Here is a 15,266-nt window from a genome sequence, read left to right as displayed (position 1 = left end):
TTGATAATTATGAGCTTAGTAGAATTATTATTAATATTTATGTTTCTTTTTCTTTTTTGCATGATAATATTTTATTGTTATGTTCATCTAAAAAAAACTTTTTTCTAATTTTTGTATAATTTCAATTTATTTTTTTCTCCTTTTTCAAAAAAAAAAAAAAAAGAAAATCTATATTGATATATACAATATATAGCAAATATGTTGCATTTTTTTACAGGATATGATCAATTCAATCCAATCTATTCAATTGAATCATTTAACAACTTAAGAAACTTGAAATTTTCAATATTTTTGTTGAAAAAAAAAAAAAAAAGAAAAACTATCAAATATATTGCATAAATGAACTATTCAAAAATATTTCAAGAAATATAATGAAAGAAAAAAAAAAAGAAACAAATAGTAACACAATCACACACATACACATACACATACACACACACACACACAACATACACGCACACAAATATCACAGAGTAAAACTCCAAATCATTTTATTCAACGAGCTCCAGCATCCCTTGCCTAATCAACATCTCGCAATCGGCCACAGGTAACGAATGCTGTAAAAAGCAAAAAAAGAGAAATAATCATCGACCGTTTTTTTTTCATTTTTTTTTTTAAATTAAATTTTGAAAAATCAATCCATTTTATATTCTAACTTCCCTAGGATATTTCTTAAATAATAATCCAATATCAGAAATTACTCGTAAAAGATACAAGAGTTAAATATGGAATTTTTAAAATTCTACTCAAATTTTTCTCTTAAATGGAAAATTAAAATTTAACAAAAAAAAAAAAAAAAAAAAAAGTAAAAACTTTTGAAATAAAAAAAAAAAAAAACAAGAAGTCTATACCAATGCATTTTCAGTGAGAGAAACGGTTGTTCCATCACTTAACTCAAAAGAACCAATATTTTGTTTTGCCCGAACCTAGAAAAAACAAACTGATGATTTAATTAATATGATAATTTGTTGCATGTGATTTTTCAATATTTTAAATCATTAATTTAATTCACTTTAACTTAATTTGTGTGAATGAAATTGCAAAAATGCAAAGGAAAAATTTATGGTAAGAAAATTCACGAAAAAGAGGAAAAAGACACGATAAAGTGAAGTGCAAAAATCAGCCAGTAAAAAAAAAAAAAAAGATAAAATGGGTAAATTAAAAGATGCTGACCTTGACAAATAAATTATGAGGCGGTTTCATATTCAACAATAAATTCACTCCGTTCTCACCAAGCGAACTTTGAAAATCGGCAAGAAGACTGTTGTATTCCTGTAGCCATTTCAGTTCCGCTTCACACATACTTTCCTGAAAACTTGTAATTCTTAAGCAGGAAAAGAAGAAATAAGATACTGACTTAATGTGAAATGATTATATTTTACAGCTAGCAATCGTGTTATAATTTTATTTCTCGAATAATAAAATTATTCTTGCAGGTGAATTTGTCAGGACAAAAAAAAGAAAAAAAAAAACTCTGCTTCAAGTTTCTCTATATATGGGGCTACATTTTAATATACTTTAATACAATTTGTGCGAATGAAATTGCAAAAGTATATATTTCTCAAGTATACATTATAGATTTGTTGGGTAATTTCGAGATAATATTTCTTGTTTAGGTTTAATAGTTTTGCAATAATTTAAGCATTCTAAACCTTGTTTCATTTAAAATATTTGAAGCTGAATTTTTAAATGCTTCGACAGAAGGTTAATAATGAACGCAAATTTTTAAGATGATTCACGAATCAAAACGTCAAAAAGTTTCTCGTTCGGTTGCTTTTATTGAAAAAGTTTAAAATAAACAAGAACATAAATCTACATCTTTTCTTTCATCCTTCTCTTTTCCTAAAAGAAATCCTCAAACAAAGATTTCTTTATACAAAAATTTTAACATCAGCATATAAGTTGAATTATTATAGGCGAAAAGTTGCAGTAAGTCCAGTAAAAGATACCTTTAATTTCTCAGGTATATGACCACCATGTTTCCAACGTAAATGCTTTATTCGTAACATACGTTCATTTAAATAAGTACAACAGCATCGTTTGATATATTCAATACAACTTTGCCTAGCTTGTGCTGTTATTACTACCTCCTGTTTTCTGTTATTTTCCGATATGGAACCTGATTTTAAGATTATCCTGAAAATCTTCACTACTTAAGGATAATAAATAAATATATTTTTTTATCAGTAAACATATATTTTTACCAATTTCTCATAAATTCAAAATTATTATGATCTATAATCAACTGTCAATATTGGCTATTTTGTCACCATTTTTCAATTATCAATAAAATGTTTGAAAAAAAGATATTTTGACTTAGATTACAGAAATTGTAATGTGCTTTGAAGTTCGATTAATTACTTAGTTAATTACTCACAAATCATCAGCATTTTTCTTGTATAGTTTGTTAATATTAGTGATACATTTTTTCATCGCATCAACCTGAAATTTGAACATATTCCAAAACTGTATGTACCAATACTAATATTATTCTTAGTTTCATATTTCAATCCGTTCTCCAAAAATGAATTTAGACCAGTTTAGGTGTATGTGTATGTGTATGTGTATGTGTGTGTGTGTGTGTATGTGTGTGTGTGTGTGTGTGTGTGTGTGTGTGTGTGTGTGTGTGTGTGTGTGTGTGTGTGTGTATGTGTATGTGTATGTGAAAATACACGACCTACTTTACTTTGTAATTAATCCTTTTCTCCCTAACTTTCCAAAATTTAAAATTAATTAAAGAAAAGACACCAACATTATACGGAGGGATGGAATCGGGTGAAGAATTCAATGAGCTGATTAGTGCAATGGCATCATCAATTACCGACTCGATGTCACGGTTCATATGGGGTGAGACTTGTTGGTTAGTTGTTGGTATGTTAAAGCGTACTTCTGAAAATTTCAAGTTTTGTTAAAAATTATTGCAAAAGAAAATAAAAGAACGAAGTGAACGCAATAGGCGCAACGTGATGAAAATTACTGATAATCAAAAACTCTTTGCTATAATGTCTTTTGAAAATTTTCACAAAAACTTCATATAAAACCAAAAAAAAAAAAAAAAGTTGTATATATAGGGCAGATATTATCATAGATATAAGCAAACAATGAAATATACATGTAAGTATATAAAAATTTTTTCACTTTCTTTACTAAGCAATGTAAATTTTATTTTGTAAATTTTGCATGTTATTTATTTAATTTCTAATTTTAATTTCCAAATTCTAATACTTCCTACAATAACTTTATAACCATTTGATATCAATTATAATAAAAAAAAAAAAAATATGACTAACAGAAAAAAAAATTCATATCAAAGCAAAATAAGAAAAAAGACCAATAAATCTTATTATCCTCCACATCTTCATCCTTCTTCTAGAATTTTCATTTTACTCTCTATATGATAAATCACCAAATGATTGAAAATTCTATTCGAGGAAATCCTTAAGTCCAATTTGAAAAGACAAGTGAGAGGAAATTAAAATCAAACAAAAGACAAAGATCAACAGTTGTGTGTGTGTGTGTGTATATATGTATATGTAATGGACAGATCGAGAAAATACAGAAGATAAAAGACTAGCGCATTTTCATCATTTGTATTATAAATTCGCTTCTCTTATCGAAAATGAAAATTTTTTGAAATTTAAATGGAAGAAAAATTGATATACATATATATACATATATACATGTGTCATCATTTATTAACCTTCATATTATATAAATTACAGCTGCTTTTTTATAAATTAATTTAATCAAGTTGAACAAGATCATATCAACTTAAAATTTAAATCAAATCAAAAAAACAAAATACAAAAAAAAAAAAAAAAATCGTTTCATAAATAATTAAAAGCTCAATTCTTTCTTCCTCATTTCTGTTGCAAAAAAAAAAAAAAAAAAGAAAAAAAAAGTCTGAGCTTAACTATACTTCAAATATTGAACTTAATTAACAATAAGATAAAGTCCATAAAGTAATTTCAACAGATCATTTCATAGAACATGACTTAAACTACCGTTTAATGTACCGTAAGCATAATATGCCTACAGTACCCTTTCACAGCTTATTTTTATAGGGACACCTAACTTAGATTGTATAATTTGTCAAAGAGTTGAGTGCAATCCAATATCAAATATACCAAGAGTAACAATAAAAAAGATTTTTTATTCCTTGCTAAATAACAAATTTATAAGTTTGTGATCAAACTTTGAAAAAATTGAATTCCCAATTACTAATTTATGAGGTGTGACGAGTTTTAATTAATTTAATCAACTGATAATCATCAATTGATGTTTCAAACACGATCAAATAAAATCTAAAATACAATTCGTGCTTTACAAATGATAATCGAATATACAAGCTAAGGCTCCCTAATATTCATCACCGTTATCAAATATATCTTTCTTTCTTATCAAAAAAAAAAAAAAAATATTTAGGAAAATATTTTGACCTCATCACATTATATGAAAATTGTTTCGGACAAGAATTTCTCACATCAAAGGCTTTGATACCATCGTTTTCAGACATTGATAATTTATGCACGATTTTGGTAGTTTTTTTTTTTTTTTTTTTTTACTATTTTTTTTTTAACCTGCAAAGGAATATTTTTTTACCCATGTCAAGAAACCTCTTTTGTTACCGTTACTATAAGCTAATATGAATGAGGAAGGAATGGATGATAAATATGCAACATATTTCTAGTGATGAATCAGAAAATTGAAAGATCTTTATAAAGAATATGCCAAAAGCAGAAATAACCTACTTCACTTGATAAAAAAAAAAAAAAAAAATATACAAAAATGTTGTGATTTTAATTCTTCAAGAATAAATGAGCAAAAAATATAAATTTTTTTTTTTTTAATACTTACCTATATTTTTCCTTCCCAATATTCATTGAAAAATTCCACTTCCATTTTTCCATCTCATCAATTTATCCCAAATTTTATATATTAGAATAGAACAAAATTTCTATTTAATTTTATTCATCATCTGAACTAGCTTTATTTCCACTTCTAATTTTTTAATCATTATGGTTTTTGTTATCAGTTATAGCTTTTGTTATAAAAGATATATGTATAATATCACTTAAATCCTCCTTTTATCACTTATATCTATCCATTAACCATTACTAGTAAAGTTATATACAGTAAAGTTCTTGCTTTCTCATTCCATCTTAACCTTCCTAGGAAAAACTAGCAGATATTTACAATTTTTTTTTTTTGAAAGACTAGTATTTGTAAATCAAATTTAGAGCAAAACGAACTAAACGAAAAAGAGAAGGAACAAATGATGGATTTAGATACATATTAATTACATCAGAGATAATAAGAACAACCGATAACAGAATAATCGTTCTAATGATTGTTCTGCAATTGGACAAGTTAGTTTAATTCTGATCTTTAGTCTGTAAAAGTCATATTCTGATGCCGCATGTCACATCTAAACTAAACGAATCTAAGAAATATGAAAATTGTCTACAATGAATTGAAATGAATTCAAAAGTTATGCTAATTGTAATATATGAAACTCCACTTTCTAATTAAAAAGTCATGCACCGAGGTGACTAAAAGAATCATCCACTTACAGATTACTGTTAACAATCAAAATGCATAACGAAATTGACATAATTCGACTGAAAAGTATATTAAATTTACTAAAATTTAAAAATTATTTCCTAAATACAATGCTCGCCTCACTCTCAAATACATTGTTTTCGAAGTCATCAAAAAATTTAAGCACATTAACTAAAAAATGTGCATTAAATTAGCATGATTTGAACAAAAAAAATAGGTCGGACAAGAAAAGAATCCGATTTTCAAATCCTAATCAAGAACCAGATAGCAGTAACAAACAACAGTTACCGAATGCAATAATTATTACATACAACCTGTGCCATGAAATCCAATACAATTACTGATCTCAAATTCGAATTATTTCGAATAAACAGCTTCATAAACTGCTCGTAACCATATAGACACAGCAATTGCACCAGCATCTGGCTCTTTTTGCACCAATGCAGAAGTGTAACTTGCACGGCCAACTTGTGCAATCATATTACTGGTCTCTTCTGCACTTTTTTCAGCTTGCTGCAAACAATTCATACAAAAAAAAAAAAAAAAAAACAAACAAACAAAACAAAAGGTTGAAATCATTGCAGCGCAAAAACTTAGCTCGATTTGCAGTTAAAAATTTGACAGCTAAACTGTTACCAATAATTGCTGATCTACTTGATCAAAAAAAGCAACACAATTGACAAATTCTCAACGAAATTTGTCAACGTGAATGTTAATTCTAGGAAGAAAAATAATTTCATACCAAAATAATATTGAAGAATTAAAAATAAAGAAAGAATAAACTCGAACATTACCTTCACAGCATTTTCCCATTGTACCTTCTCGGGATTATCACATGATATTGCTGTTACGGCAGCATGTAAAGGATCTACCTGTAATTATTAGTTATCAGTTGCATCGAAAAACTTAGTGCAAAATATAATAATATCTTTAGCGGTTATATACTTTTGCCAAGAATCAAAAAGAACATTTGATCTTTCCCAATTTCTTTACAGAATTTTGCATTCAAAATTTAAGATCTTTTTTTATAAGAAGCTTTAAAAAAAAAAAGAAGAAATCAAATAGCACTTCTTGAACAAATACTATAAAAAGCTGTAAAAAGTGAACAAAACTTCTCCGACAGCAAATGACCAGTACCAGAATCTAGTATGCATGAATAGTTGGATTACGTAGTATGATTTCGAATTTAAAGAGAAAAGCTTGTGCCTAATGTCTCGATGCTCAAAATGACACATTCCAATTACTGGCATCACGATAAAATGCATCATAGTTGTTATTAATATCTCGGTCAACCTAAATGTTAGATATTTCCTGTCATTTGAAATAAATCTACGGTTTTGAAAATGAAAAAAACAAACAAACCATAGATCTAGAACCCGGTTTAGCTTGCCCATATTTCATAATTGCTTCTAGGCTATTTTTCAACGCTACATGCCACTCTTTTGCAGTTGCTGATTCAATAAATGCCTGAGCTGCTGAGCTGAACATCAATGCATACAACTAGAAAGCATAAATGATTATTATCAATTTTTATTTTCAAAAAATTTAACAATTTCTTTCGCTGCAAATAACTTGTCAACATTATTGCTTCAATACAGCGAAGAAACAAAGCAACCGTAGGATGACGAAATGATGATGGACAGACATTTCCTGACAGAATTTCATCTGACATATGCCAATAAACTCTTATAATTTGTCTTTTTAATTATTGATGATTAAGATCAAATTACCCAGATCATTATATCAAAATCAAAGCCAAAAAATTTTTGAAGAAATCAAAAGAAAAATTGAAAACTTAACAGCTCCAGCTGTGCCACCAACTTCATTTTCAAATATTTGTGAAATTTCATTAAATAACGATTGCGGCATGTCACATCTAAGCTTTTCCTCATCCAAACATTTCAGAATTTCTGCAAAACAACAGTAGAAAATGAGTTAGATATTTAAATATTAAAATCATTTAACTTGAAAATATAAAAAAATAACTACAAATGGTTGCTGATTTACGACTATAAAATGAGGTTGTTAACAATTACTGCAGAACATCTGTTAATTTACAGATGTTCTGCAGTAATTGTTTTCTTCTTTTGAGCATGATAAGTAAAATAATACTTACTATTAGCACCAATTTTAAGTGTATTTCCACAGTCACCATCTCCTGCACTACCGTCTAAAGCATTCAATAGATCTGCAGCTTCATGGATTGCTATACATGCTTTTTTTATAGCTGCTTCTACAAGTTTTGCATTTTCTGCAACCTTTATTTTGTATTTAAGTATAACTGCTTCAAGTTAATGTTTCAAAGGCTCTAGTTCATCGTTATAATAGCGTTGTGAATTAATTTTCAAGTAATTTAATAAAAAATCATTTTTGTTTTTTCCACAGCAGTACAAGTAATTGCACAAAATTGACAAACTTGAAGAAAACATCCAATAAATGTAGAACAGTGGAACAAGGATCTTATAGTAGATGTATCGACTTTAGATGAAAATTAAAAAAAAAAAAAAATATACCCATAGGATCGCAAGATTCAGTAAATGCTCTTGATTTCATGTTGAGTTGAAAACTTTTTGTTACGACAAATTTTCAAATTAAAAAAAAATTTTTTTTCATGTTGAAGTATTTGAACGATATCATAACATTATACTATCGCAATACACAATTCATTAAAAAAATTACTTGATTGATGAAAATTAATGAATAAAGAAAATTATACCTCTAGAAAGTGTTGCTCCAACATATTTATCAATTCCCTGTTTAGTTACCGTTGATCTGATTTCGTTTGCATTAGATGAAAGTTTCGGAGGCAAATGTGTCATTCGCCATGCAGGTGCATCTGTTACCGCATCTTGAATTATTACTATTTAATTGTATTTTGATACTAACTGTAAAATCGCAATTCATTTTACGAGAGAGGAAAAGTTACAATCAAAATGATAGATTTGCTAAACTCAGTTTCTTGAATTCACTTGAATATTCTTTTTGGAGTCTCATTTAATCTCTACTTAGGGAATTTTAGTTTTATGTACCCAAATATCGTAACCAGTCATCTGATACCAATCGTAAAATCGTAATACTAATGCCATGACCATTCAATGATGTCATCACATTCTCCGAATAGAAACGTTGAAGACGATAATTCCTTTTATCTTAACATATAATAACATAAATTTCCAAATAAGTCAAATTGAATGCACTAGTTTGAAATAAATGTTTTGATAAATATGCCAGTCTAATATTTCTTTTTCATCGTATGAAAACTGAACTTTTAACCATAGAACAAAGTTTACAGTATATCCAATTCTAGTAACTAGGTCAAATTATCTACTTATCTAATATCTTCAAGAGCAAATGATAAAATTACTGAGACAAAACTTACATAGCCATGAACAGATTTCTCCAGATAGGATATTAAGTTCAATTTGTGATGTTCCACCAAGATTGTTTAATAAAACAACCAGTTTCTCGCCTGAAAATGTAAAAAGTTAGTTTAAAATTCTAAGATTCACACTTCATAGTCCAACTTTTACGCCTACACGTATTAGAAAGTAAATTAAAAGTTTTTCAAAAGTCTTTTATTCCTTTTTTTTCCAAACATTTTTACCTTTTTGAAGATTCAGTTTTTGGCTGCCTTCAAGCTTTTCCAGCAGTAGTTTTGTCACTTCTTTTGCTGTCCTGTATTGACTCCTTTCAAAACCAGGTTCACCATGAATACCGAGACCAAATTCCATCTGATCAGCTTCCAGTTCAAACATTGGGCCTTTCCCAGGTAAACTACATGCAGAAAGACTGACACCAATAGTGCCTGAAAATGATCACCAAAACTACTTCTACTAAATAATCTTAAAATACAGTATTAGATGTTGAAACTGCAAAATTATATTGGATCAACTTTCGTTTTACAAAAATTCCATTTTCTTTTATAACTTATTAACCACAACTGCCAAATTGTTTCTGAACAAAAATACCAATCGAAGTATTATTTACTTCTATTTATTTACTTCTTTCTTTTATTTCTGTTTAAGTAGAATTCCTTTTGACCAACCTAAATTATCATTTATAGTTCTGGATGTTGTCGTTATCGTTTTCAGATCTTTACCTTCTTCAGCCATTGCGCCAACAATCTAAAGACAGAAAATCGATTACTAAGAAAAATACACAAATCAATTGGAAAATTTGTACATGGAAATTGATTTTGAAGGACTTACTTTTAATAACAATACAGCACCTGCCAAACCACGACGACCAACATCTCGTCCAGCAATGCTACCTTCCAGGGCTATATCATCACCAATCATTACCATTTCTGCTTCACCATCCTGAACATTCGCATGATGAAGAAAATTTCAACATATATAACTTAACTTTTCAACATCAAATTTTGTTTTGAATTATTTAAGAACAGTTCGCTAACCATAATCAGATCAGACTTAGAACATACTGCGTTCATTCAGACCTATTTAATGACATTTTCACTTTTGTGTTAAATACAACATTAATTTCTACGTCCATTAAAAAGGAAAAAAAAAAAGTCCACCAGTTACTTAGTTCTCTCTCATAGACCTATGCTCATGGTGCATAAAAGTTTGACATGAAGTTTTTAAGAACTTAATCTATGTTTTCTATCTATAACAGTAGCTGATATCATGAAGGGTTCTATCATGCCTATCAAAATATTATTATATCTACGAACCTCTTTCTCCCGACTTGCATTGAATCGTTCCAAAGCTAAACCAAAATTAAGTCGATCACCAGTATAGTTGATAACAAATACGCCTATCCCAGCTGACAAATAAAATAAGTTTATAAATATGAAACTAAAATTCAGCACGAAAAACAAAATGAAAACTGGACACTTAACTACTCATAAACAATTCACTTGAATTCCGAGCAATCATTTACAAAATTTTATAAATTATTTGCTTACCACTGTTGCGAATAGCATTCAAGCCAGCAGTAATATGAGAAGTAGGTGGTGATGCAAAAATATTTCCACAAACGGCGGCCGATAGAAAACCTTTTCCAACGAAACCTACAAAATTAAATAAAAAATAAAAGTCTCAAGTCTTTTCATTTTTTTTTTATTATATTTGAAGTTCTCACAAAAAATTTCGAAAAGTTCTTTCTCATCAAATATATCAGTAATATTACAACTGAAACTATGTTAGTTTTTTACTGAATGTAAAATTTCCAGAGTATTACCTGCTGCAAATGGTTCATGCCCAGAACCTCCACCAGCAAGTAGCGTGACTTGTTTTCCTCCTTTCAGCTTATCAATATCAGCTCGAATAACGACACGATGGCAACACTGAAATTTTTTAAAAAAAAAAGATGCAATTATAACAATTAAAAACATATAAAATGCAGAAAAAGGAATTATTTACAAATAAAGTTAAGCATGTCTAATGATAACTTAACTACAGTTTCTATATGGAGTTTTTTTAAAACACGATTTTAAATATGGCGAGCCTACAAAATTACAACATTATTTAGTTTTAGATTCAGATCCCACTATACTATATACAAATAATACTCAGCATTTCAATCTCTTCAGCTATTAATAAAGTTGCATTTTTGATTAGTCAAAATTTAACTAAAGAAGAAGAATAAAAAAAAAAAAAAAAAAAAAACATAAGCTTTACATCTAAAGTTGCCAAATTGTCGTGCGAAAGAATTAACCCATTGATACTATCATCCACGGCACTGTCTGCACTATTTATGAATTTATTCGTCTTTTTTACCATTGTCGTTGCAATTTCAATTACTGCTTTTCCTGATGATAACAAAAAATTTTGTCAACGAATTAAGCAATAGATTTTGGAATAGATAATTTGTCAGAAACGCGAAGTTTAACAAAATTAATCCAAAGAAAAAGTTGAACATGCAAGAAAAATGTACAGAGACAGGAAAGAAAAAAAAAAAACTAAAGAATAGTTTTTAAAGAAATTTACATCTAAAACAGCTGATAAAAATAGGTGACACAAAAATAGGTTCAAAAATCTAATCACCTAAGCTTTTCTGTGTTTAATTTTGAAATCAAATAAATTACTTAATAAATTGAGTTTTAATTACTGAAACATTCGTAATTTAATCAATTGCATACAGATAACTTTCCGGAATTCGATAACACCTAAACTAATCGCTATGCTAACTGGATTTTGCTTCTTATTTCACGGAAACATTCGTGAACGAAACAGAACCATCACGTGGTCATAGCAATAAAAGACTGTAATAATATTGTGCAAGTCATGTACACGTAAAATATCATACAAGTCATGTACGAGCAAAATATCATACAAGTAATGTACACGTAAAATAAAGAACAACATGACAACACGTTAAATATCATACAAGTTTATTTTACAAGCCATGTAAAATATTAATTTCTACACAGACCACGTGAAATATTACGTAACTGTAAAGAGTACAAAAAAAATATATTATCATGGATATGGTAAATGATATCACGTAACCAGTACACGTATATGAAATATTATATAGTGTAATATTACGTGACTTACGTGTAAAATTCAATGCATTAACAAATAGATAAATCACAGAACAACATGACAACAGGTAGTCGAAGTGCACAGACAGAGACCTATTCCCTCACTTTCCCTCCTTTTCCGTGTCCCTTTTCCTCGCACTCTCTGTCCCTCTCTTCTCCCTTCTCTTTTTCTCTTCCTCAAACAAAAATTGAGGAACTGTTACAGGCGCTTAGTTTCATTTTTTTTTTTTAATTTTTTCTATGAAATTTATTGAAATATTTTAAAATTGGAAAAAAGATTTATTCCTCATAAAAATAATTAAATGATTGTTTAATGTGTAAAACTTTCATAATTTTTAATTCTTTTATTTCAAAATATTTCAAACATTTCTAACTAATAATTAATAGTGACAATAATGTGTTTAATAATAATAATAATAATAATAATAATAATAATAATAATAATAATAATAATAATAATAATAATATGTTTTATTAAATAATTTCAATTTTAAAAAATAAATAAATAAATCACGATAGAAACCATTGTTCTAGTAATAAAAGAACAAATTACAATTGTAAATAATTTATCAAATTTATCAAATATTTCTTTTTCGGTAAAATTTAAATTTTTATAAGTTATATTATTTTAAACTATTTCATTATGTATATAGAGAGAGGAAAAAAAAAAAGGGTAAACAACTTTAGATTAAACGTAAACATAGGAGAAAAAAATCTGATAAATTTAATGCATTATCTTATCAGCATAATTATTGATTAGTTTGGAGATCTATTGTAAATATTTATCAGTTTGTTTACTATTTCCTAATTATATTTTATCATAAAAGACAGTTTATAGTTATTCAAAATTAATTAAATGCTAATTAAATAATATAAAATGGAACGAACATTTATGTTTTACTTCTCTCTTATATCTATGTGATGCACATTTTATTTTTTTTTTTTTTTTTAATTATTTAATCAGTTTCGTTTTTATTTTTTTTTTTTCGAGTAGTATAGCATAATAATCAAAATATTAAAGGAATAACACCGACTGTAAAAATTCTTTCCATTAATTCTTGCCAATTCCTTTCTCATATTTTTTATCAATCTCTGCCACTTAGTTTCTCGTATTTTTTATCAATCTCTGCCACTTAGTTTCTCGTATTTTTTATCAATCTCTGCCACTTAGTTTCTCGTATTTTTTATCAATCTCTGCCACTTAGTTTCTCGTATTTTTTATCAATCTCTGCCACTTAGTTTCTCGTATTTTTTATCAATCTCTGCCACTTAGTTTCTCGTATTTTTTATCAATCTCTGCCACTTAGTTTCTCGTATTTTTTATCAATCTCTGCCACTTAGTTTCTCGTATTTTTTATCAATCTCTGCCACTTAGTTTCTCGTATTTTTTATCAATCTCTGCCAATTCCTTTCTCATATTTTTTATCAATCTCTGCCACTTAGTTTCTCGTATTTTTTATCAATCTCTGCCAATTCCTTTCTCATATTTTTTATCAATCTCTGCCACTTAGTTTCTCGTATTTTTTATCAATCTCTGCCACTTAGTTTCTCGTATTTTTTATCAATCTCTGCCACTTAGTTTCTCGTATTTTTTATCAATCTCTGCCACTTAGTTTCTCGTATTTTTTATCAATCTCTGCCAATTCCTTTCTCATATTTTTTATCAATCTCTGCCACTTAGTTTCTCGTATTTTTTATCAATCTCTGCCACTTAGTTTCTCGTATTTTTTATCAATCTCTGCCACTTAGTTTCTCGTATTTTTTATCAATCTCTGCCACTTAGTTTCTCGTATTTTTTATCAATCTCTGCCACTTAGTTTCTCGTATTTTTTATCAATCTCTGCCACTTCGTTTCTCGCATCTTTTATCAATCTCTGCCACTTAGTTTCTCGTATTTTTTATCAATCTCTGCCACTTAGTTTCTCGTATTTTTTATCAATCTCTGCCACTTAGTTTCTCGTATTTTTTATCAATCTCTGCCACTTCGTTTCTCGCATCTTTTATCAATCTCTGCCACTTAGTTTCTCGTATTTTTTATCAATCTCTGCCACTTCGTTTCTCGCATCTTTTATCAGTCTCTGCCACTTAGTTTCTCGTATTTTTTATCAATCTCTGCCACTTAGTTTCTCGTATTTTTTATCAATCTCTGCCACTTAGTTTCTCGTATTTTTTATCAATCTCTGCCACTTAGTTTCTCGCATTTTTTATCAATCTCTGCCACTTAGTTTCTCGCATTTTTTATCAATCTCTGCCACTTAGTTTCTCGCATCTTTTATCAGTCTCTACCACTTAGTTTCTCGTACTTTTTATCAAACTGCACCTCTTATCACTCTACATATTGCTATTAATACCTTATCAATGTTGTTTTTTATCATTTCTCACAAATTTCTACTATGATATCTTTTTTCAAAAATTTTAACAGCTAATACTTTTAAATAAAGAATGAATTGAATCGAAGCGAAAGTTTTATTATTATGAAGCATAAACAGATTTAAAAAAGACGAGAAAGATAATTGAAACGATAGTTTTTATCACATAATTTATACTCTTTCACACATACACAAACGAAAGTATTACTTTGATTCTGTAAACAATAACATTAAATATCAGATTTAATCATTTCCGTTGTAAAGTTGAATTTGATATCATTGATAACAAAAGTCTGAATTCAACATTTTTGAACTGAGTTATTGTTATTCTCTCGCATTATTATCTTCATCCTTGATCATTATTATATCATCATTTTCGTTATCATATTAAACCATCATGTTTATTATTATTATTATTACTGTTCATCACCAGTAATTATTATCATTATCATTATTATCATCATATTAGCTACTATTGTTATTATTATCAATTTGCATTATTTTCATTATATATTATCATTATTATCATCATAATAATAAATCGTCATAATAATCTATTATTTCCTTGCTTTCCTTTAAAATTCATCCATAAATTTTTTCTTTTTTTTCATCTATTCCTCTTTCTTTTTTCTTTTTTTTTCTTTTCACTTCAATGATTGATAATTGTATTTGGAAAAAAAAAAAAAAATTTCCAACAAATTTCAAATATTTTGAATGAGAAATGGAACATATTTTTTTTTTTTTTTTTATTAATTGATCAATAATAAATAGTATTGAGAATGTTTCATTTATGTAGTCAAGACTTTTTAGAAGATATCTTCCATTAG

At 27.8% G+C, this 15,266-nt stretch overlaps 2 protein-coding genes across 3 annotated transcripts; both read right to left on the bottom strand.

The window, feature by feature from the left end:
* Positions 1-491: 491 nt before the first annotated feature.
* Positions 492-2,842, bottom strand: Bma-psf-1 (the record flags this gene model as incomplete). Of its 2 annotated transcripts, XM_001893279.2 has the most annotated exons (6): positions 492-557; positions 852-926; positions 1,174-1,308; positions 1,950-2,136; positions 2,378-2,442; positions 2,753-2,842. In XM_001893279.2, the coding sequence occupies 6 exons, from the start codon at positions 2,840-2,842 to the stop codon at positions 492-494; spliced, it is 618 nt and encodes a 205-aa protein (XP_001893314.1). The 2 variants fall into 2 exon arrangements, with proteins under 2 accessions (XP_001893314.1, XP_042937187.1); XM_043081253.1 differs by lacking the exon at positions 2,753-2,842 and having other exon boundaries at positions 2,378-2,433.
* A 3,077-nt stretch (positions 2,843-5,919) lies between these two features.
* Positions 5,920-11,306, bottom strand: Bm6148 (DAK1 domain containing protein; the record flags this gene model as incomplete). The annotated part of the gene is made up of 15 exons (XM_001893278.2): positions 5,920-6,075; positions 6,357-6,434; positions 6,925-7,062; positions 7,363-7,472; positions 7,679-7,813; positions 8,279-8,410; positions 8,592-8,711; positions 8,942-9,031; positions 9,167-9,367; positions 9,608-9,686; positions 9,771-9,881; positions 10,256-10,347; positions 10,490-10,594; positions 10,765-10,870; positions 11,205-11,306. The coding sequence occupies 15 exons, from the start codon at positions 11,304-11,306 to the stop codon at positions 5,920-5,922; spliced, it is 1,755 nt and encodes a 584-aa protein (XP_001893313.1).
* Positions 11,307-15,266: the final 3,960 nt, after the last annotated feature.

Source organism: Brugia malayi (genome assembly GCF_000002995.4).
Source record: "Brugia malayi strain FR3 genome assembly, contig: Bm_v4_Chr4_scaffold_001, whole genome shotgun sequence".
Lineage (NCBI taxonomy): Eukaryota > Metazoa > Nematoda > Chromadorea > Rhabditida > Onchocercidae > Brugia > Brugia malayi.
This window is presented reverse-complemented; position numbering and strand designations above follow the sequence as displayed.